General features: G+C 37.7%; 1 protein-coding gene across 8 annotated transcripts in view; it reads left to right on the forward strand.

Moving 5' to 3' along the window:
* The window catches only part of ERC2 (ELKS/RAB6-interacting/CAST family member 2), a 901,662-nt gene that overhangs the window by 298,406 nt on the left and 580,204 nt on the right, over positions 1 to 23,052 (forward strand). For all 8 annotated transcript variants that reach the window (XR_009214386.1, XM_058441964.1, XM_058441966.1 and 5 more), the window contains one exon: positions 17,886 to 18,053. Coding sequence is in view for 7 of the 8 variants with exons in the window: in XM_058441964.1 (XP_058297947.1) it covers positions 17,886 to 18,053 (168 nt within the window). In the remaining variant the exon portion in view is untranslated. The remainder of the gene's footprint in view (positions 1 to 17,885; positions 18,054 to 23,052) is intronic.

Raw genomic sequence — 23,052 nt, forward strand, 5'->3', positions numbered from 1 at the left:
TTCTAGATCAAGGGGGCCTATATAGGCATGCCATGGTTCCCCAAACTTGTGTGTCTAGAAGTCATCACTTCTTCATTCTACCCATCTTTTCACCAAGTCTGGGTGTGGCCTTAGGATCCTTCCTAACATTAGGCTCTATGAAGCTGCTTCCAACAGACTGGAGTGGATCTGTGATACAAACAAGCAGATTCTCTAAGATGGTAAGTAGAGCACTTTCTGAGAGGTATGAACAGTCAGTCTCATTGAAACATTTCCAATGACCAGTCTCAATGATGTCATAAGAGTCCAAGGAATTCAAGCTTAATGTAAATGGACACAAACATGTTTTATCCAGCAAAACCTGTGCCTCATAGGGAATGCCTAGGGATGAAGTGGAGGTGGTTGTTCATGTTTCTGGTCATTTCTGTCCTTCCTGGCAGGATCTAAAGTGCCTGGCAAGAAGAATCTCGGAGGGAAGAAGTGTCTTTCCTCACACTTCACTTCTAAAACTACAGTAGAAATTGAGACCACTTTGGTTGATGGTGACTGCTTCTTAAAAGACTCAAATTCTGCTATTCATGTGGTTTATAAAGGAGTTGGGCAATATGTTTGGCCTGAAAACATCCTTATTTGTCTTTGCACAAACTTGCTTGCATTTGAAATGCTGTAGAGTGGCAAGCTCTGCTTGACGCATTTGGTTTATCCATCATCAGAAGGTTGTAGACATATTTCTAGACGTATTTATCCCCTTTTGGCTCAGACAGTACTTCCTTTTAGATTAGTGCTTTCATTTCTGGGTATTTCTTGTGTTTCAGCTAGATAGGATGCTATCAGCACATTTTCCCCCTCCCTATAAAATTGGTGATTGTTAAAGGTAGGGGCATGATTTTTTGTTGTTTGCTATCCAAGGTATTCTGTTTGCAAGGCTAAATGTGATGCAAAATACTCTCTGTATCTCCTTCTTAGAATGCACTGCAAATGTTTACCTTTTAAATGGGTAAATGCCTAGTGACCAGGTTTGCTGATAGGATATCAGGCTGCTCAGAAACAACAGCCCCTTAGTTTGTGGGTGTTTTATTGGGTCCCTGCCTTGCATAATATGAACTAACAAAATGGCATCATAAAAATCACAGAATGTTGGAGTTGCAACTGGATCAGTGAGTTCCACCTCTACATCTTACAGATGTGAAAATGGTGGGAACTTCCCATTACCAATTGTTACTCTTTGAGCAGTTAAGTTATGATTTCTCTCATAAAATTGTAGGACTATGAACAAAGGAACCACTGCTGCAAGAGTAATACAATAGAATATTGTTGGCTCAATGCTTACACAGTAAATTGATTTATACACACCCACACACAAACCCACACAGAAATAGAAAATTCACAGGATGAAACAGATTTTCCATACCAAAATGTTCACTGCTATAAGTGCTGTGATATTTTTCAGGAGCCATGATGGTATACCAGCAAAGGGATGATTGTTGCTCTGTCTTTAAGAAAAAAAAAAGTGAGCAATGAGTATATGTAGGTTGACTCTAATTTTTTTAACTTCATGGCAGTTCTTGCTTCCAGCTTAGTTTTTATAGTGATTGTCTTCTTTACTGGTGGAGCTCAGTTGTTTTTCCAGCTCCGTGTTCCTTAGTATGAAAATGCTTCCAAGTTGGAAGAGGCTGTAACAAGTCCCAACAGCGAAACAATCACTTGCTCTGGCCAAGGTAAATTTGCACCGGGTTTGGTGTTACCGCCCATTTCAGAATCATTTATGCTCTTCCTAAAAGTCAATGATGTGAAGTCCCAACTTGGCTTAAATGTGAAAGTATGTTCCTAAATTCAACACACACCTTAGTGGGATGTGTTACAATGGAACCTCAGTAGTGAACCTTTCTTTCCTTCAGCATTTGTGGGCGTAAAAGATGTTTCTGAATGTCTCAGGATAGGATACATGTTTTCATTCTTTTGAAGGGCAAATTTGTTAAAACTATTTCAGTATTAAATATTTGGCCAAAGTTGAAACATTACAACATAAGAATACATAGAGGGAAGTGTTATTTACACTTGGCATTTTGAAGGATTTTCCATTTGATGACATTTTGTTTGGAGCACTTTAGACTGGATGCAGAATAGCACACAACACACACACATAAGTGTAATAATATATAAATGTATATAATAAATACCTTACATGTGTAAGTGACACTTCTATCATTATAACTAGGAGACCTCTCAGAGATTCGATGTTTTTACTTCTAAATAATACCTACCTTGTATATAAATATCTATCTATATATGTCAGAAAGGATAAGATACATGTCATAATTTTAGTACATTCACCCTTTTTTTGGCTTCATGCTACATTCTCTCCACTACTTTGGTTGCCATTCATGCTGTTCAAATATTTCCTGCTTTCCTCCTTCCGAGCATGATGTCTTGGCTTTGCTGCTTTAAAGCCATGTGGCTCTGGGCCTTCTAAAATGGAGAACAAGAAATCAACCTGTCTCAAAAATGCTGAGGGGCCTCATGAAAATGCCTCCTAGGTGTTAGCTAATGTTATCATTATTGTCAGTGAGATTAGCTTTTAATGATAACTGCTAGAATATTAACATAAATACTCTAATGACTAAATTTACTAATCATATGTAGGTGATAGAATATATAATGTATCATGGTAATCACAAATTATGTCACTTTTCACTATTAAACAGCAGCTGCTATTCATTGATTGTCTCTACTTTATCTCTTAGTGCCTTGTAATAAAACATATTAAAAGTCGTATTTCAATTAATCCTCATAGTATCTGTACTATTATTACCCTCATTTTATGGATGAGGAGACTGGAGTTTTGAGAGATTGTATCTTTCTTTCCCTAAGCCATGGTGAGTAAGTGGAAGGTTAAGATTTGACCTTGAGGAGTCAAGAGCTCTGACTTGCAGCCATTACTCTTTCCCTGCCTTCCTACAATGTATTAATATACTAGATAAAGAGTCATAACAGCTTTAATATGTACCACCATGGATAATTCTTCCTGGGCAGAGTGTGTCCTGGCCGTTTCTTCCACCTGCAGCATTTCTGCCCTCAAGAAAGTGCTAAACTAGAAATGCAGGCAATCAATTAATTTCCTGGGAGCTCTGGACCTAACTAGATTTCTCTTACACTGAGTTAGTTCCTCATAGGAGTCTTTGGGTGGGATTCCTTGGTTAGTTTACAAGTGAAATTGACAAATGTGTTAATTTAATCCTTGTTTTTATCACTCATTTAACTGAGCATGAAGTAGGCATTTAATAAACTCTTTTCATTTGCTTATGCATCTTTCCAGAAATAGCCTGTGTGCACACAAGCAAATGTTCCTTCTTTTTTCCCAATTGGAAACATGTTAGACATACTGGAATACACACTGCGTTTTACATTTTGCTTTTACAAAAATTTTCTGCAATTTGCCATTTGTCTTTTTCCATGAAGATAGTTTAAATTTATATTTAATCTTATTTATCTGTCTTTTACTTTATGGTGTCTAGGCTTTTTCTCTTGCTTAGAAAGGGCTCCTATACCCTGTGAGTAAAAAGAAGGGCCCCCATACTTTCTTTGTAAAAATTTTTCACATATCTATATTAATACTTTTTTTTTTTTTTTGAGACCGTGTCCTACTCTGTTGCACAGGCTGGAGAGCAGTGGTGCGATCACAGCTCATTGCAGCCTCCTGCCTCAGCCTCCCAAGTAGTTAGGACTATAGGGCTGCACCACCATGCCCAAACAATTTTTTATTTTATTTAGTATAAATGAGGTCTTGCTATGTTGCCCAGGCTTGCCTGAAACTTCTGGCCTCAAGCAGTCTTCCCACCTTGGCCTCCCAAAGTGCTGGGATTATAGGCGTTAGCTACTGCCCCCAACCCCATCTCTTTTAGCACTTTTATGATTTAATTTTTTTCCATCTAACTCTTTATTAGGAATTTATTTTTGTCATAAAGAGTTAGGTAAGGTTTCACTGTTATTATTTTTCTAAATGAAAGTAAGTTTTCAGTCATTATCGATGGAATAATTCATGTTTCCCCTACTGAATCTAACTGCCACCTTTATCATATACTAACTTTACATGTGTGTGTCAGTCTATTTTGGACTCCCTCATTATTGTTCATGGACTGATCTGTCTTTTTCTTCCTGCATCACTACCAAACTATTTTAATTACCAAAGCTTTAAATATGTTTTAATACAGTACAGCTGGATCATTCACCTCCTGACATGAAATTTAGGTTAGGTAAAGACTTTAGAAGTCATTGAGCAAAATTTTATCTCAATTTTTTTTTTTTTATCAAAAGGTAACTGAGTCCCTCGGAAATAAACAGCTTCCCCCAAGGTCCCATCCCCAGGTCCTAGCAGAGCCAGAAATGAACCTAGGGTATGGGCTGCTGGGGTATATTTTGAACCAGAAGTTGGGGCTTTAAGCCATAGCTCTACTACACTAGGTCTCCAAGCCCTGAAAGCTCCACTGTTTTCACCTTTAAGCAGTACTTACATCACAGGTTGCCCTGGGGAATGCAGGAGCCTCCTGCAGCACCTAACGCAATGTTAGCCACAGAGGGCATCTCAAAAGTATTAGTGGACTGTCAGCCAAGGCCTTCTGAGTCCATTTCAGCAGTGTGTTCCCATTTCGCCACGCTCAAACCTTTCTTACCCATGCCACACCTTACAAATTTGATGGCTTAAAGATACTTTAGAACAGCCTTTCCTAAAAATATTCTGAAGGATATTATTATGTGTTCTTAGAAAAGAACGGGTTCAGTGGGAAAAAATAGATGTGGGGAAAGGTAAGTTAAATCAATTTAAAGATGATCTTTGCTTTGGGACTGTTCAGAATCTTTAGTATGCTAATGTCTACCATAAACCACTAGAGCCCGTAGGGTTTCCCAAGTCTGCTCCATCATGGCACACACCCTGCTTCCACACCCCTACTTAACTTTTGCACAACACTCAGAAAAATTTCAAAGAACAAATACTGTTTATTTTAGAGTAGTATTTTTCAGTTGAGAAAACATTTCTTCTTCTTTTTTTCCAAATAAACAACCTTGTAGACACCTAGTATTGTTTTATGTAATAATTACTACGTTACTTAATTAGTGACAAACATAAGATTAAGCATGTTTATAGCTCTTATAGAACTATGCAGCCAAATCAAGATTATGTACTAAATGAAAATACAATGTCAAAGTTAATAAAATCTAAATTAATGATATTAATTTAATATGGAGAAGGATAGTGTTTTCCACGCATTAATTTACACTGATATGAATGTGGTACAAACTGGTACGGCTGAGGTGCTAGTTCAGGAGGCCTGAACTAGTGGTATGTTGTGTGAAGATCCAGTTTCCTCACTGATTGCTGTTTTTATTTATAGTGCTGATGAACCCCTGGTTTTCATGGTCAGCATGATGTCCTGTGGTTGAGACTTGGAGGGAATGTATCATAGAAACAAGAAGTTCTGTGCTTTTTTCCATTTCACTCCAAAGCAATCTTAAGTGCAAACACAAAGGCTATATTGAAATCTATTAGCAAAGAGAGATTTACCTGATCCAGATTTATAAGAGTTATTTACATGATCCAGGATAAATTCATTTTAACTTTTGAGATAATCATAGAAAAGAAAAGATGACATAGAAAAGAAAAGAACAAACAACATAAAAACGCTCTTATAGCAAACTTCTGGATCCTTAAACACAAGTCCCCATCCTCCAGGAGTATTTGAGAGACACGACTCTAAAACATGGGTTTAACCCTAACAAATACAGTGCCTAATTTGTTAGTCATTTACAAATACTTTAGGCATATCTCACTGGAGGTTATTTGTTTAGATTTATTAAAAAGCATTGACCTAAAGATCACAAAATTATTACTTAGTACTAAATTATCTGTGATTTAAGTTCTGGAGCTTCAGTGATAGTTTAGAAAATTCATGGCATATCTAAGTGGGATCAATATTTAAAAATTTTATGTTAAAACACAATTTCGTGCTTACGTTTAATGTGCTTACCTGAAGGGAAAGCACAATATGAATGATACATGGTATTTTCTTAAACTTATTTTTTTCGGTAATAGCAAATGTTTTGAAGATGGGCTTTTTAAATGTTAGGAGGTACTAAGATTGATAGCTTTGCAAATTGGTTTTAAGTATTTTGAATTTATAACTATCATCATGTTGCAAAATAACATTGACTTTGGAATGGCTTACTTCCTTTTGTAGTAATTCAAAAATATTATGACAGCTATAGTTTTATAGTGAGCATAAAAATCAGTGAGGTAAGTTCAGTGAGGTAAGGTTAGTGTTGGAAGTTTTATTAACGAAAACTTTAAGTATTAACACATGAGTTACAATTCCCATGTGTTTTCAGAAATTTGCTGGAACTGAACTGAACATTAAATTTTGAACTTTGGACTAGTCACTTAAAACCACCTAATTTTAGTGTAAGAAGTAGCCAAAAACTTAAGTATGAAAACAGGTTTATAAAGTTGGCTGAATTATTAACTCACATATGATATGAATTCTCCCATGTAGGTGATACAAAGCACTCTCAGCCCAGCATTGTTTTCTTCAAGTAGGTGGCATGTGGGACTTGGGTATAATTTTTTGACAGGTAGGCATGACAAATGCATTTTTACAACCTGAAAATCTCGACTGTGTTATTAACAAGTTGGTGATTGTAACTTAACTTTTATAAGCACAGCTCAAATGATATATGTGGTTATATGATAGTAAATATCCCTGAATTCTATTTTTTGAATTCAAATTATGTGAGAACAGACAACCTAAGACAAACGTGTACTGTAAATTATGAAGCACTTTATTATACAATCATTATTGTTTTTCTTTGTGCTATCTAAATGTTTTTAAATATAATATAGGTTTTTTTTCTCTTGTCAAGTGTGTAAATCTTTGACTGCTAAATGACGTCAGCACACAGAAGTGGGATTATATAGTCCTTTATCTCTGATTCAGTATTACTCTACTAACTGTAGACATCAACAGGAGGATAAATACATCATTGACGTTAACTAGATGCCTTGAAAGGCCAAAGGCTCAATTGAAATGACCAAATCTCTTGTTATCCATGACTGTGAGAAGAGACCTTACAACAAAAGACCTAAAAGCAGGGGCCCTTTTAGGAAAGGGATTTCTCTCAGTTTTCAACCATGTCGATGTCCTCTCCTTACATATTTTTGTTAATTTGGTCTCAGAGAGCTGCATCGAAATGGGAGTGAATCTGTAAATGTGCAGAAGGTGTCCTACCTGGTCATTAGGGGAAATGTTGGTGTAATTACAGGACTGCCCATCCACATGTAGATCAGACTCCAGTCCAGCTTCTGTTGTGTTGGGAGCTTCCAAATCATATAGCCATTTGCTTTTCATACGTTTGCTAGCCATCTCAAACTACATATGCCTAATCCTAAACTCTTGATTTCCTTTCCTCAAGTCCAGTTCTCCCCAGTCTTCCACAGCACAGGCAATAATTCCACTATCTACTGAGTTTTTCCAGCTAGCAACCCAGGAGTCTTCTTTGATGTCTTCCTTCCTTTCATCCCTACACATGCAAATCCTCAGTTCTGCCAGCTGTCTTCTGACTGTATCTCAAAATGCATCACAAACACAGCCACCTGCCCCCTCTCCACCACCTCCATCCTAGTTGTGACAGCCACTTTCTCCCTTCTGGCTCACTGCAGCAGCTCCTTACCTGTCCCCAGCCTCCATTCCTGTCCCCTAGTGCCTGTTTTCCATAGAACACCCAGAACGAATTTTCAAGAAAAATTGCATTAAATTGTCCTATCCTTGACCAATAGTAAGACTCTATTGGTCTTTAATACAACTTCCTTGCTTTCTGGCTCAACAAGGCATTCTGAACTCACCTGCACATCCTGCCTTAGACCTAAAATCAATCATTTCAACAATGAAAGTGGATTTGTTTTAGTGAAAAATGGTTTAGAGATCACAATTTGGGCACTTTGGGTGGGTTCTCATTGCTACTTAGGTGGTCAGTTTTTTTTCTAGGTCTAAAGTGGACAAAGCTAGAAATAAAAAAAAGAAGAAGGGTTGGGAGGGCCAGTGAGCATTGAAAAATTACCTATTGGGCACAATGTTCACTATTTGGGTGATGCGTACACTAGAAGACCCAAACTTCACCATTACATAACAAACCCAGATCTAAAAAAAAAAAAAAAAAAAGAAAATACGAAAATATATCAGGTATTCATAATATTTCCAATTTGAATTTAGTATTACAAGGCTTTTATTTAAATATTTAAGTTCTTAGAGTTTATATCTGTATTACTCCACTCTTATGCTAAAACTTATATTTATTAAATGATATTGACATAATACTTATTTGTTCTGCCTCCACCACCTCCAACCTTACAACTGTATGTTTCAATAAATCACAAACCTGTCTTGTTAAAAGGCTATATCCCTAACACTAGAATGTTGCCTGGCACAAAATTGATTCTTCATATTTATTGAATGAATGAAAAATGACTCTGGTTACTGCTTATAAAAAGGTTAACTACAGACAGGAGAGAAATCTGAAATTAAAATAGCTGCAGAAGTTAAAGAGCAGGAGGATGTAACCAAGCATAGGGTAAGAGATGGGCACACCCTCATCCATAGAGCCAGTTTTTGATGATGCAGCTGCTGAAGGACATTTTTTTCTGAAAGGCAACTTTTGCTATAATTAGAGATTGACGTGAAAGAGTTTTTGAAAGCAGTGATTATTCTGAGTTCTTCTTTCATCAAGAATCCAGAAAGATTCATGCTAGCTGAATTACCAGCCATCAAGGTCATTGATGATTATTCGTCAAAAATTTTCTTTTGTAGAGGTCAGTAGCCCCTGATGGTCACAGAAGGGAAGAAGGCAGGACTCCTGCCCCACCACCTGGCCTCCGTGTAGTACATCACAGCTGTACAACTTCCCTGAGCACTCCTTGAAGTTCCAGCTCTTTGTTTTTCTGCAACTTCATGCCCATGAAAGTTTCTCTCTAAGTCAGTGTGATGCTATGTCTTGTGACAGGGCTCAGCCAACCTTCTGTTTGCTGTTGGGCCAAAATCCTCCCTGAATCATCAATAAGCAAGGGAGATTGAAATTCTAAGCCTAGGTAGGATTCCATTCCAAGGGTTGAAGCTTTTGGGCTTACTGGAGTCATAGACCTTCACTGTCCAATATGGTAGCCATGAGCCACATGTGGCTATTGAGCACCTGAAATATGGCTAATCCTCATTGAGATGTGCTAAAAGTATAAAAAAAAAAGCTAGATTTTGAAGACAATACAAAAAATGTAGAGTATCTCAATATTTTTCATATTGATTACAGGTTAAGTAATAATATTTTAGATACAATAGATTAAATATTTTATTAAAATTAATTTCAATGTTTCTTTTTACTTTTTAAATGTGGCTATTAAAAAATGTAAAAGTACAGATGTGGCTTGCTTCATAATTATTTTGTACACACAGTCTTAAACCTTGCTCTTGGAAGAGTGGACATGCCTGTGCAACATTTCTAGCCAATGCACAGATCTCAAATACCATTCACTTCGCCAGGGAGAAATCACTCCTCACATCAATTATGTTAATCGACAATTTTCAGTTGTCCATCAAATATAAAGAATATTGAGGTATTTTTGGTAGCTGACTCTGGAATGTTAGCTTTTAATTAAAGTCTTTCATAGCTAATTAACTAACTCTGGAAGACTTATTCCCAGTTGGGTAATACACCCATCCGTCCACCCACCCACACAACCCTCCACACTGCACACATACCATAGAGTGTATGCTGAAATATTTTTAAGTAAATGTCAAACAATATAACGCCTCAGTACATGTGAGAGCACAAAACCTTATTTGCTGGTTCTCCACTCTTCCTGAGGGCTGTTGATCAGCAACCTTTATTGCATTCCTGCAGTATATAAATCACTGAATTAGAGGCTGTGGAAAGTAGAATAATAAAGTATAATAACAATAGCAAAAATTTATTGAGTGTTTCTAGGTACCAGGTACCATGCTAAGTGCTTTACATGTGTTATTTAATTTAATACTCAAAATAACTCAATGAAGGATGTACTGTTATTATCTCCATTTTCCTTGTAATACCTTAGAAATGTTCATGACATTTGAAAGGCCATTGTTATGAGTTAGTTGAACATACATATTTGCATTGCGGAGGATGTTGCAAAACATACCCACCTGAGCCACTTGTCTATCCAAACTGAAACTCAAGTTGATGAGCTTAAGGGGCTCTTTCCTCTTCAGTCTGTCTTTCTCTGTCTTCTTCCCAAGGCTTTGATCTTTAACCCCCGTGTCTACTCCCCCAGGGTTCTACTGCTTCTTCCTCTTAGTTCTGTCTTTGGCCCTGTGTCATTTTTTTCCGCCTTCTTTGGATTTGGGATGAAAGGAGAAGGGAAGTTGAAGATCCTATATATAGAAAGAGTGAAAGGAAGTACCATAGACCTAATTCTTTAGATTCATGACAATCTCTAAGACAAAAAAACAGTTTTAGTTTTAAGGTGCCTACTTTGCAGCAAAATTATAGGAGTTTATTATAATAGTTTCTAAGCTATTTAACCCATCATACTGTAAGTCCAACCTGTTTTAAGGATTGAGGACTTGGGGGAGAACCTGTTTCTCACAGTCACTTGAGGATCCAGAGTTGGGGAGGTTCTGCCATCTTGTATCTCCACCATCTGGAAAGTGTAGCCTCTACGATCTCTGAGGAAGAAAAGGAGTGTGGTATGGAACAGACGGGAAGTGATGTACCTGACTTCTGCTTACATTTCCTGAAGAAAACACAAGGTTTCATCTTCCCAAAAGGTGCCTGAGAAGTGTGATCTTTCTTGTGTTCAGGAGGAAAGGAGAGTTGGATGTGAGTGAGAACTAGTTGTTACTACTAAGCAAGTTTTAGATTTTAGGTTATTTTTAGTGTTTGTGTCTTTGGAGGCTGTGTACATTATGCATACTTCCAACTTTGAAACTGTCTCCCGTTTGAATGATTGCAAGTTGAAATGAATTCAAATATACCCTTAACTCAAGTCTACGATTAGGAAAAACAAACAAACGAAGCCTAGAATGTGAAATAAAACTATATTGGGAGCTTTTGTGAGTGTTGGCCAGTTTCATTTTCTTTTAAAATTTTTCTTTGTGATAGCCTGTTTATTCAATTCTTGAAGCATTGGCAAGCAAGTAGTATTTAATCTGTGATAATTTTCAAGTGGCCCCTTTTTCTCCCTCAAGTGTTTTTTTCTTTCAAGTGTTGCAGTAGTCATTTTAAGATTGAAATGAACCGTTTGATTTTTAGAAATTATTTATGGCACATCAAGTAGCACTTAGTGTTTTGTCACAACATTGAAACCGTTTCTGAAGGTGCACATAAAATATGGCAGAAAGGTCGAATGTCTTATGTATAGAACTTCTAGAAACATACCTCACCATTGGAACTGGTTATAATTCCTGGGTGCTGACATGAAGATTAATAATACTTACCTCTGATTTTGGCAACGTTTTGCCAATTTCATTGCCATGGTTCTTTTCTTTCAAGCTATTACCTGGAACTGAAGTGATAACAAATGTTTTATGTTTTATACTGCCAGATAAAAGGTTAAATTTTCATATGTCACATGCTCTTACACACACACACACACACACACACACAAATGGATCAAAAGGAGATGAGCAATTCTCCTAAAATGGAAAGATTGTTCTAGTTTTAACATTAGATGACTAGTTCCCATGTGGTTAAGTCATATGTAAAAATTGGAAATTCAACCTTCTGGGTCTTTGTGCACTGACTGTATCATACAGTTCTAATTTTCTTTTGTTTTTCTGGGAAACGATGGTGCTCTTTGCTTTGCCAAGTTTTATTATTGAGTCAACTGCCAAAGTTTAAGATAGAGAGTCAAGGGCCCTTAAAATTATTTGGTGTTGAGTGAAGAGGCAGAGAAAGGTATTCCATATACCTAAACATTTTAACTTTATGTCTCTACCTGATGTTGGAGTATAATCTAGACTTCAGGCTTTTCTGATTCTGTTTTAAGTGATGTACTCTGTTGAGTGGAGTCAGAATATTAGTGACGGGAACTTTAATTTCAGTCATTGATACCTAATTTGGAACTAGATATTCTAATTTTTAATAGAATGCATTTTTTCTTGCCTTATCTTCCCTGTATTTAAACTTCGGTGCATCCAAAGGCTTGTGTGCCTGCTTGTGGTTTTGCACCATCTGGAATTTCATATTTGACTTTAGAGATGATGTCATACTCGCTTACTGCACACTGGGCCAATGTTGCTTGTGAATTGCCTGTGGTTCATGTCAAAGTTTCATCTTAAAAAAAAAAAAAAAAAGAAGACCCTGAAGCCCATTTCTAGTGCAAAGCTTTAAAGATAGAGTGAAGGTGATTGAAAGGCACGACCCAAATTCCTTTGAAGTTAAGCACACACTTTCCAGTGCATGGAAAATAAACCCCCAAACAGAAGACCTCAGCTGGCACAGGCTCCCTCCTGCCGTGTTGAATTTGGGTGTTTGAGTAACGTGCTGATCACAACCGTCCTTGCTCTCCATTTTGTTCCTGGAGAAATATTCTCACGGCTAGGGTTTTTTTTTATCTCTTCTGGGCTTGGGAAGATGCAACAGGGCACTGATAGATCACACATGGCGAGAAGGTGCTATAAATGTTAAGCCTTAAAGTCTAGATTATATTCCAACATCAGATAGAGACATAAAAGTTAAAATGTTTGGGTATATGGAATATTTTTCTCTGCCTCTTCACTCAACACCAAATAATTTTAAGAGCCCTTGACTCTCTCTCTCATGATTACAGAGTGTCTTTTTCTAAACTCTCTCCAGCACCACTCATTACCTCCCATATTGTAATTTATTTATATCACAGTTTGGATATTAGGCATTTCCTTTAGTCCAGATATAGACCATCCAGCTTTGATAGGTAGGATGCAGGGCAAATGGGACCTCAGTCATGTGTTTCTTCTCAGAATCACGCTGAGTCCTGGTAAACCCATGTGCGAATATCTACAATTGATTGTAACCCCTTTATAACCACTGCTATAATCCAGAGTGTTCAGCATGTTCTGCCAATTTTCCAATAATCCACCAAATGCCTATGTTTGTGCATAAACTCAAAAATCATATTTTTTCACCAGATATAATGAAAACCCAAAGAGGAGAGTGCTGTTATGCCAGGTTGGTAGATGAAGGTAACTTTAAACAAAAATGGGCCACATGAGAATCTGTGGCCCATCTTTAGGGCATTATCTTTAGTGCACCTGTCATGAATTTTCATTTAGGAAGAGGAAGATCCCCAGGACATGAGTACCCCTCCACCTTCCCAGGCCCTATATCTTTCTGGCTATTATGTGAGAAGAGGCACAGCTATCAGCTATTTGAAGAATCTGCTGTTCTCCTCCCCAGTCACAGAATGTCCACCCTCTCTTGTAATGCAGTCAGGGCCATTAGGGCTTGGGGGCTCCACACATCTGTGACCACCCCTTCCCCTACTGGGACCTCCCAGCTTCATCCTTCTCACTGGAGCAGAAACTGGAAAAACTCTCTACTCCCCCCACTTCCCTGTCACCTTTGACCTTTAGAAACACAACTTAGGCACCCCTTTCTTGGCAAGGAGCAACAAAAGGATATTCTACTCCAATAATTTTTCTTTATCGCTAATATCATCATCCTTCCCTGACACATTCTACCAAAAACGGATTCCTGCTTTTAAAAATCCTAAGATGTCAGGTATGATCTGTTCACACCTCTTGGTTTTATAGATGGAGAAACTGAGGCTGAAAGGCTGGGGAGGGGAAATGAGAGTTATCTGTCCTGATCCTCTCAGGCAGATAAAAGCAGAACCAGTCCTAAAAACCTAAGTGTCCTCTTTCTATTGTTCCTATTGGCTTTTTTTTTCTTTTAAATGCCACCCTCTGCTGCCCTGTACTTTTTTTTTTTTTTAATTTTTAAATTTCAGTATCTTTAGAGGTATAGGTAGTTTTTGGTTACATGAGTACATCGTATAGCAGTGAAGTCTGGGATTTTAGTGTACCCATCACCTGAGTAGTGTACCTTGCACCCAGTAGGTAGTTTTTTATTCCTCATCCTCCTCACACGTTCCTGCTTCTAAGTCTCCAATGTCCATTATACCACTTCACATGCCTCTGTGTATCCAGAACTTAGTTCCCACTTACAAGTGAGAACATGCAGTACCTAGAACTTAGTTCCCACTTACAAGTGAGAACATGCAGTATTTGGTTTTCCATTCCTGAGTTACTTCACTTAGAATGATGGCCTGCAGTTCCATCCAGGTTGCTGCAGAAGACATTATTTCATTCTTATCATATATATATCTTATATATTATCATACTTTATCTACTCTTATCTACTTATTCTTTGACAGGCACATAGGTTGATTCCATATATTTGCAATTGTGAATTGTGCTGTGATAAACATACACATGTAAGTATCTGTATGATGCAATGACTTCTTTCCTTTTGGGTAGATACCCAGTAGTGGGATGGAATAGTAGATTGACTTTTAGTTATTTGAGAAATCTCCATGTTGTTTTCCATAGAGGTTTTACTAATTTACATTCCCACCAGCAGTGTATAAGCATTCCCTTTCCACCACATCCAAGCCAACATCTATTGTTTTTTGACTTTTTAACAATAGCAATTCTGGCTGGGATAAGGTGGTATTCTCACTGTGGTTTTGATTTGCATTTCCCTGATGATTAGTGATGTTAAGCATTTTTCGTATGTTTGTTGGGTATTTGTATATCTTCTATTGGTTTCTTATGGCATTCTTGTATCATTTTTGTTTTTGATTTCTTTATTCTTTTTTTTTCTTTCCATTCAAATTTTACTTGCCTACAGGATAAGGAAGCAAAATGTTTGAAAATTTTTGTTATGAGATGCAGCAATCCTCTACTTCCCCTGTCCATTTTTTTTCCCTAAGACAAATCGTTTTAACTCTTCTTGTTCAGTTATTTTGATATCTCTAAATAACCTACTTGCTTCTGTGCTTCCTGATTGCTGGTGTAGCTACTATCTGTTGACTTCCTGCTATGGAGGGTGAAGATTAAGTCCTTCCATCACCCCAATACCTCATCACCTCAATACCTCATCGCCCATAGGAACCTTATCCAATCCCCACTTCATTCTCCCAGTTGTGTTATAAGGTAATTTAGTTCCCAGGTTGGTGTTTTGTTTTGTTTTGACCTCTGTCTTTCATGAAAGGCATTGTTGTAAGATATTTGTTACTTCTTAGTTATGTATTCATATATTTTTCAAATTTATTGAAATACAAATTATAACTGTATATCAAAGTATAAATTATTAAATTGTACAGTTCAAAGAGTTTTGACAATGTTGTACACCAGGCAACTGTTCTCCACTCTCCCTAATCAATTTAGAGAATAAAAAATACCCTCCTGTCCCTTTATAATCAGCCCTTCCCACCTTCTACCCCAGGCAACTGTTGCTCTCATTTCTGTCACCTCCTAGATTATTTTCACCTCTTTTAGAATTTCACAGAAATGGAAACACAGTCATGCCATAAATCCTCTAGATTCTTTCACTCAGGATGCTTTTGAGGTTCACCTATGTTATTGTGTATATCTGCAGGTCACTCCTTTTTAGGGATAGATAATATTCCATATAAATACACCACCATTTTATTTATCCATTCATTTACTGATAGACATTTGTGTTGTTTCCTGTGTGATCCATTATGAACAATGTTGCTGTGGGCATCTCTATAAAAATCATTTTGTGGACGTGTCTCTTACACTGTCTATATCAGCAGTCCCCAACCTTTTTGGCACCAGTGACCGGTTTTGTGGAAGACAGTTTTTCCACAGATGAAGAGGTGTGGGGTATGGGGGATGGTTTAGGAATGAAACTGTTCCACCTCAGATCATCAGGCATTAGACTGTCATAGGAGAGTGAACCCTATTGTGAACTGCACATGTGAGGGATCTAGGTTCATTAGATTCTATGAAAATCTAATGTCACTGTTGATCTGGCAGGAGGCAGAGCTCAGGTGGTAATGCTCGACCGACACTCACCTCCTGCTGTGTGGCCTGGTTCCTAACAGGCCCTGGACCGGGACTGGTCTGAGGGTTGGGGACCCCTGTTCTATATGATCTTATGTAATTTTGATTTGTTGTAGTAAACTTAACATATTCCTTTCCCACATCAAGGGGACTGACAAAGAGTTACTTCATACATCCTTTGCCAAAGGGATCAGGACTGATCCTTGAAGAGTTGGTTCCTGGATGGTTCTAACCCTGGCTTTGACATAAAATCACATGTTAAGGTGTCTTTAATGATCCAGAAAAAATAAATCATGATGGTTGTCTGAGTTCATTCAGGCTGCTAGAACAAAGCACCAAGACTGGGTGGCTTATAAACAACAGAAATTTATGTCTTACAGTTGCAGAGGCTGGAAAGTCCAAAATCAAGGCATCAGCAGATTTCTTGGCTGATGAGAGATCAATCGATGCTTCATATATGGTGCCATCATGCTGTGTTCTCACATGGTGGAAGGGGTGAATGAATTCCTTTGGGCTTCTTTTATATAGCAATTAGTCCCATTCATGAGGCACTTTGCCGTCATGACCTGATCACCTCCTAAAGGCCCCACCTTTTAATATTATTGTATTGGGGATTTGATTTCAATTTACGAATTTTGAGCAACACATTCAGACCATAACAGTAGTATCTGCTGAAGTGGCAGCAAAATTATTGTGGCAAAGGATCCTAATCTTTATATATATATATATATATCGAATAAAAAAAGTAAATGCCTTGGGAGTAACTTATTGAATGTCATTGTTTAGCTGAGAACAAGACTCTTGGAAATCTCATAGTCTGTCATTGTCAATAATTAAGGACAATAATCCTTCAAATAAAGTGTTTGTCACAGTTGCATTTTAAGACTGGATTAGTGTACATTTATAAACGTGGTTGCAAATATGGTGTTGTATATCAAAAAAGTGCAATTTTAAAATGCTACAGAAAATTAACTCAAAATGATATTCTGATGGTCTTCATATTCTTTTTGTTGTCTCATTTTTTTTTTACCACCCCAGTGATATTTTTCTATGATCTAGTCTGAGTAGTCTAGAAATAGACCTTTCTTTGCACATGGGCTTCAGAATGTTAAATTAGAAAAAATAAAACATATTTTCTTTTTTATTAACAACACTTGAAAAGCAGGAATTATAATTTTTTTAAACTTTAGAGCTGAGTTACAAAGAGGAATTTTTTTTTTGTATGCTTTGTCTTTTTTTTTTCTTTAAAAGTCTTTGGAAAGCAGTCTTTCATGAGGCTGGAGAATGGTGTTTCATTCCTATCTTATTTTCTTCCTCCAGCAGCATGAGTGTCCTCTTGGCAACATGTATTTTTCTAATTTAGGAGTGTTTCTCTACATGTCAATCTTGTTCCTCCGGATGTCCATGGCATGGCTCATTGTGTTCTCCGTATTTCAGGGCGATGCTGCAAAACTTGAGCAGTATTTTATCCTCCCCGGACTCTCAGAGAGACATGGGAGTATTGATGTGCTTTGTTTCCAAGCTTAAACAAACATGTTGTAGTAGGGGAACAAACATAGACACCTACTACTATTTCATAATGTCTTATTTCATAGAAGTCTTATTTTTTTTTAAAGTATCACTATTGAGATGTGCACACAATAGGGCTTTAAGAAGGATGTAGGCTGTTAAAATTCAGGGCAGTAAGGTGCCATGAGCAGTGGTTCCATTGTGCCTTGCTCAGTAAACATGCTGCTGCCCTGCCTCCTCAAAGGGCACAATTGATGGTTATTGATGACCTTTCTGTAAAACCACATCCTTCTGTCGTTTTCCTGGTTTCAGGTAGATGCGCTGAGATTACGACTGGAAGAAAAAGAATCTTTCCTCAATAAAAAAACAAAACAGCTGCAGGACCTCACAGAAGAGAAGGGGACACTGGCCGGTGAGATTCGTGACATGAAAGATATGTTAGAAGTGAAGGAAAGAAAAATCAATGTTCTTCAGAAAAAGGTGAGTAGCTGACATAAGCCCTTCAAGTGGGGTATCATCCATGTTTCGTCATTTTAGAAAAATTTTGAGCACATGGAAAATAAGTGATCTTTTATGAATCTTAGATTAGGAAGTATAGGCTGATTTTCATACTGATATTTCACTTACTGGTAGTTGTATCATGTCAATATTAGCATTGCTTGATGAATTTTCTATTTGATTACCTGGAAACTAAATAGTGATGATTATTTTTTATTCGCCAGCTTAAACATAGAGAGAATTGTACAAATTTAGATACAAATCTAAAATAACCAAAGGTCCCAAAAGTTAATTTTTTCTTCCTTACTGAGAGTTAGCAATGTATTTGTGGGTCCTGAATGTATTTTAGATACATTTGATATTCACATAAACTGTGGTAGATCCTATTCTGCGAAGCCCACATAGATTTTTGGGAGGCAGGGGTAATGTTTTACACCCATTACTTAATTGGAATCAATGGAAAGAATGTATAATAATTCCCAGCCACAGTGATGCAACACAGAAGATGCTCGACCTTGTTAGGGCTCTTCCCTCCTTCCTTTAGCAGCTCGATTTCTCCCTTATAGGGGACCTTGATTTTGTGATAGCATCCCTATTTTCTTTTGGAGAATTCCTATTTGCTACTGTATATAGTTTTAGTGGGACCCTTGAGTATCCTGCCTTCTCTTAGTAAAAGGGTGGGTGAGAAGAGAAACCAATGGCTGCTCTTTTACAAAAAAAAAATAAAATGTGCTGGGAAGATGCAAGGCTCTCAGATGAACATGGGGCCAGAGTGAAAACTAGGTGGAAATCATTGGTGGGCTGCAGGGGCCTCTGGCCTGGATGCTGCCATCCACAGGCATATTGTCAGGTGCTCTGCTGCAGCAAATGGAACTAACTGTCCCCTGCTCTATGTGTCACCTGCCATCATCATTTCTCACCTGGCGTTGATCTACAGCGTTCCAGATGTTTTTCTTGTCATGTTTCCTACAGCCTATTCTTAACACAGAAACTGGATTAATCCTTATAATGCATAAGACAGTTCATGTCACTCTCTGATAAAAACTCTCCAGTCACAACCAATTACATAATTTTGGGGGTCCATTGCATAATGTAAACATGATGCCCCTGTCCCCAAATTGAGAATTTCAGGATGGTAACCTCAGAGCATTAAACCAAGCATAGGGACCTGTGCAGCTGCACAGGTCAGAGGTCCATGGAGCTGTCTCCACCTCCATTGGCTTCCATTGTCACTCAGAGTAACAGTGGAAGGCCCAGGACACCCTGCAGGACACCCTCTGGCCAGTCTGGCCTCCTGTCTCACTGCCTTCCCCTTTGCTCACACTGCATCAGTCACTGTGGCCTTTGTGTTCTTCTGCAGACACGTGAGGCAAGCTCTCTTGGTACCTGACATTTACTGTAGCCTTTACGGGGACACTCTCATTCTGAGCCCGTGCTGCCCATTGTGGTAGTCACGAGCCACATGTAGCGATTAAGGCTTGACTGAGATGTGCTGCAAGTGTGAAGTGCACATCAGATTTGGAAGACTTATTACGAAAAAAATGGAAGCTCTCTCGTGAATCATTTTTTAGTTTGATTATATGTTGAAATGAAAATATTTTGGACATATTGGGTAAATGAAAATGAATTTCACCTGTTTCTTTTTATTTTTTTAATATAATTACTAGAAAGCTTAAAATTACCTATGTGACTCACATTATGTTCCTATTGACAGAACTGCTCGAAATAGCCACATGGCTCATGCCTTTGCTTCTTTCAGGTCTCTGTTCAAATAGTGCTTTGTTACAGGCTTTTTTTGTCCATCCTGCATAAAATCGCATGACCACCCACATTCCTGCCCACTGTCTTCTCTCATCCAGTTTTATTTTTTTAATTAGAACTTTTAACCATCTGACAAATGTGTTTGTATGTGTATATATATTTTTAAAATTTATATAATATAAACAAATATATATTTAAATATATATATTGTTCATTCATATTACTAGAATATAAATTCCAAAAAGGCAGACTTTTCTCCCATATCTTTAGTACCCAAAAGATACTAAATGCTTAATAAATATTTGTTGAATGAATGGATAAATGAACTTGCTCCAGAGTTAAAGTCTTGGGTAGGAGCATTTGATTGGCCAAGGTTATATTACCTGCTCACCCCCTACTGCCAGGAGCACTTGTTCTTGTGAATTTGATTTAAGGACCGAGCTATGCAAAGATGACAACAATAGCTGGCATTCGTTTGTTTCGGTGCAGAGGCTGTGATTAGATTATCAATGCATTCTGATATCTATTAGGATATTCCCCATGCTTTTGACTTTTCATAAGTGAGTTCTCTAATCTTTCTTAAACTCTGAGAGCCAGTGAGTCTCTTCCTGTTCCGTTATGGTCAGCCAGAGCCTAAATGGTACATTCATGTACAGAATAGTGTCTGTCACATTTTAAAAACAAAGCTAGATTCAAACCAAATTATAGAGGCTTTACCAAAGAGTTAAAAGTAGAGACACCGCATTTGTTAGAAACTCTCAGGATATTGGTGATTTGATGAATCATATTATTAATTCATTTCTGTAGAGCTCTTCATGGACAAGGTCCTGGTCATTGGATCCTCCTCTTGTAGCACTAGCTAATAGACACAGAAATTTAGAAGAGAGCTGAGCAGAGATTACTAAGGACCCTTGAATCAAAGGGGCTGTCTATGGTACGTGGGAATAACAGAGAGATGGTTGTAGTAGCCTGTCTTGGAGCATGTTCTAAGGATTCAAAAGAAGATTTTTCATTTAAAATCTCCAGCTGCAAATAATAACAAAAGCTGACATTTATTGAACTTACTTATATTGAACACTGTGTGCTGACTACTCTGTTTACTCATGTAAATAGTGCTTGTTACATGTACTGTTTACTTACTCTTGACCACTATCTAGTGAGATGGGCACAATTATTAATCTAAGGAATTGTGGAATATTGAGGCTTATGGTAAGCTTGCCCAAGGTCACATAGCCTAGATAAAAGTGTTTTTTGTCTTTAGGAATATATAATAAAATAATTAATGTAAATTAAGAGAATAAGCCTTTTTTTTTATTCCACTTTTTAGGATAATGACACCAGGTGTGAGAGTGAATCAAGGAAAAATATCACACTTGTTCATTTTGTCAGAAGTTGAGACTAAGTGCGCTCATTCTTGAGGAATAAATGACAACAGTTTTCTCAGTGAATATTTTGGGATGGCACTTCCAATGCATAAGTGGCAAATGACCACTTTTGCCAATGCAAATGTTTTGCAGAATTTTAAACTTTCCTCCACAGCCAAACTCAAAGGTTTGGGAACCAGTTTTGAAGTTCTAGAACAAAACCAGTTGTATATTATGGCTCCTTTTGGCAACATGATTATGATATCACTTGTTTAGGTCATGTAAATAATGGCTTTGGAAATGTTTCATGTTTATTTGGAGAGGTTGCTCAGCTTCAGGTTTTTAAACCAAGTTTACCAATACATTTGGGGAGGAAATAAAGCCACTGGCAACATAGCAAAGCCACAGGAGCTCTATTATACCTGCAATGTGAAAGGGAAATAATCCCTAGAGAAGTGATGCATATGATTTAGAAGCTGACTCAAAATGTAGAAATAATACAAAAACGAATGGGCCAATGAAACATTGTCTTTAAGTCTGGAGACTCCTTGGAGTTTACACTACATTCAGCATAATTGGATGTTTTAGGGCAGGCTTGGATTGGAATAGCATAAGCTTTGGATTAGGGTGTGTTGGCATGTGAGAATAATAAGCTCATGTCAATGTCAGACATGCAGTATTACTTAATATTTCTTTCTCATAGACTCTTTTGCAACCCTGTTTTGATGCCAGTAGAACTAGGTATGCTCCTTTCCTGGCCATATTTACCCTGGCAAAGCTAGGCTTGCATTTCGTATCTGTCAGCTTTGCCTTCAGAGCTCTGGGTCTCAGAAGTCTTGTGTGCTCCATAAGCCATGTAGACAGGCATGGACATGATGCTCTCAGCATTTCATCACTTGAAGAAGGAAGTGAGACTGAATAAACAGAAAACCCCAGGTGGAGGAGCATCTCTGATGAAGCTTTTGTAGGAAGACAGAGATCAACTAGAGTGGATTTTTGGCCCCACCAACATACTTTTGGCTGTACTCTGTAATTCCAAGACATGGAGTTCTCTTAGCAGGGGACAAAAATGCACATATATGAAAAGTGTTTAGTGAAATATTCCCATGGGGCTATGACACCGAAATCAGAAGAGCGGTATGGTTTCCATGCTGCAGCCATAGTTTTCTGTTTCCATACCTGAATTTAAACTGTAACTGATGAAGTGCTACCTGACTATTGAGTTTTTGTAGGAAATGTCATAAAACCTTGATGACATTGTACATTTGGAAAGTGTATAATGCCCAGGATTTTAGGACATGGTAGCGTTATTTGAACCCGATCAAATTCAGACTGTTATGCAGCACGTAGATTCTTACAGCATAAACTTGCAACCCACGAATTTTTTTTTAAACCCATTAAAATTGGACAAAAATTCTATCTCCATTTTCATTCTAGGCCTTAGTCCCATAAGCAATGTGAATTTATAGAGCAGAGGTACTTTATTTATTAAAGGTAGAAAAACAGATGGCGATCTCTCTGGAAGCCAAGTCCACTGGCTGCCTACTGAACTTTGTGGATTGCCCTGTGGCTTGGAAAAGGCAGAGAGGGGTGGATGGAGTTGGCTCCTGGGAGTGGTGTATGTGGACCTTTCCACTTCAGCAGTTTGATTTTACCTATTTGGAAGTATGGTAGTGAAAATTCTGAGTGATGATAACCTCAGGGGTAAGGACACTGTGGGATTACTGAGTTTCTTCTAGAAAAAAAAATTTTATAGTAATACCTGAGAAGATAGATACAGAACATAGAGATTTCTGTGTTAGTGTAAAATTGAAGTAAAGTGTGGAGGACTTTTTGACTCACTTGAGCTCTTTCTC

The sequence above is a fragment of the Hylobates moloch genome, unplaced genomic scaffold, assembly GCF_009828535.3.
Source record: "Hylobates moloch isolate HMO894 unplaced genomic scaffold, HMol_V3 SCAFFOLD_8, whole genome shotgun sequence".
Lineage (NCBI taxonomy): Eukaryota > Metazoa > Chordata > Mammalia > Primates > Hylobatidae > Hylobates > Hylobates moloch.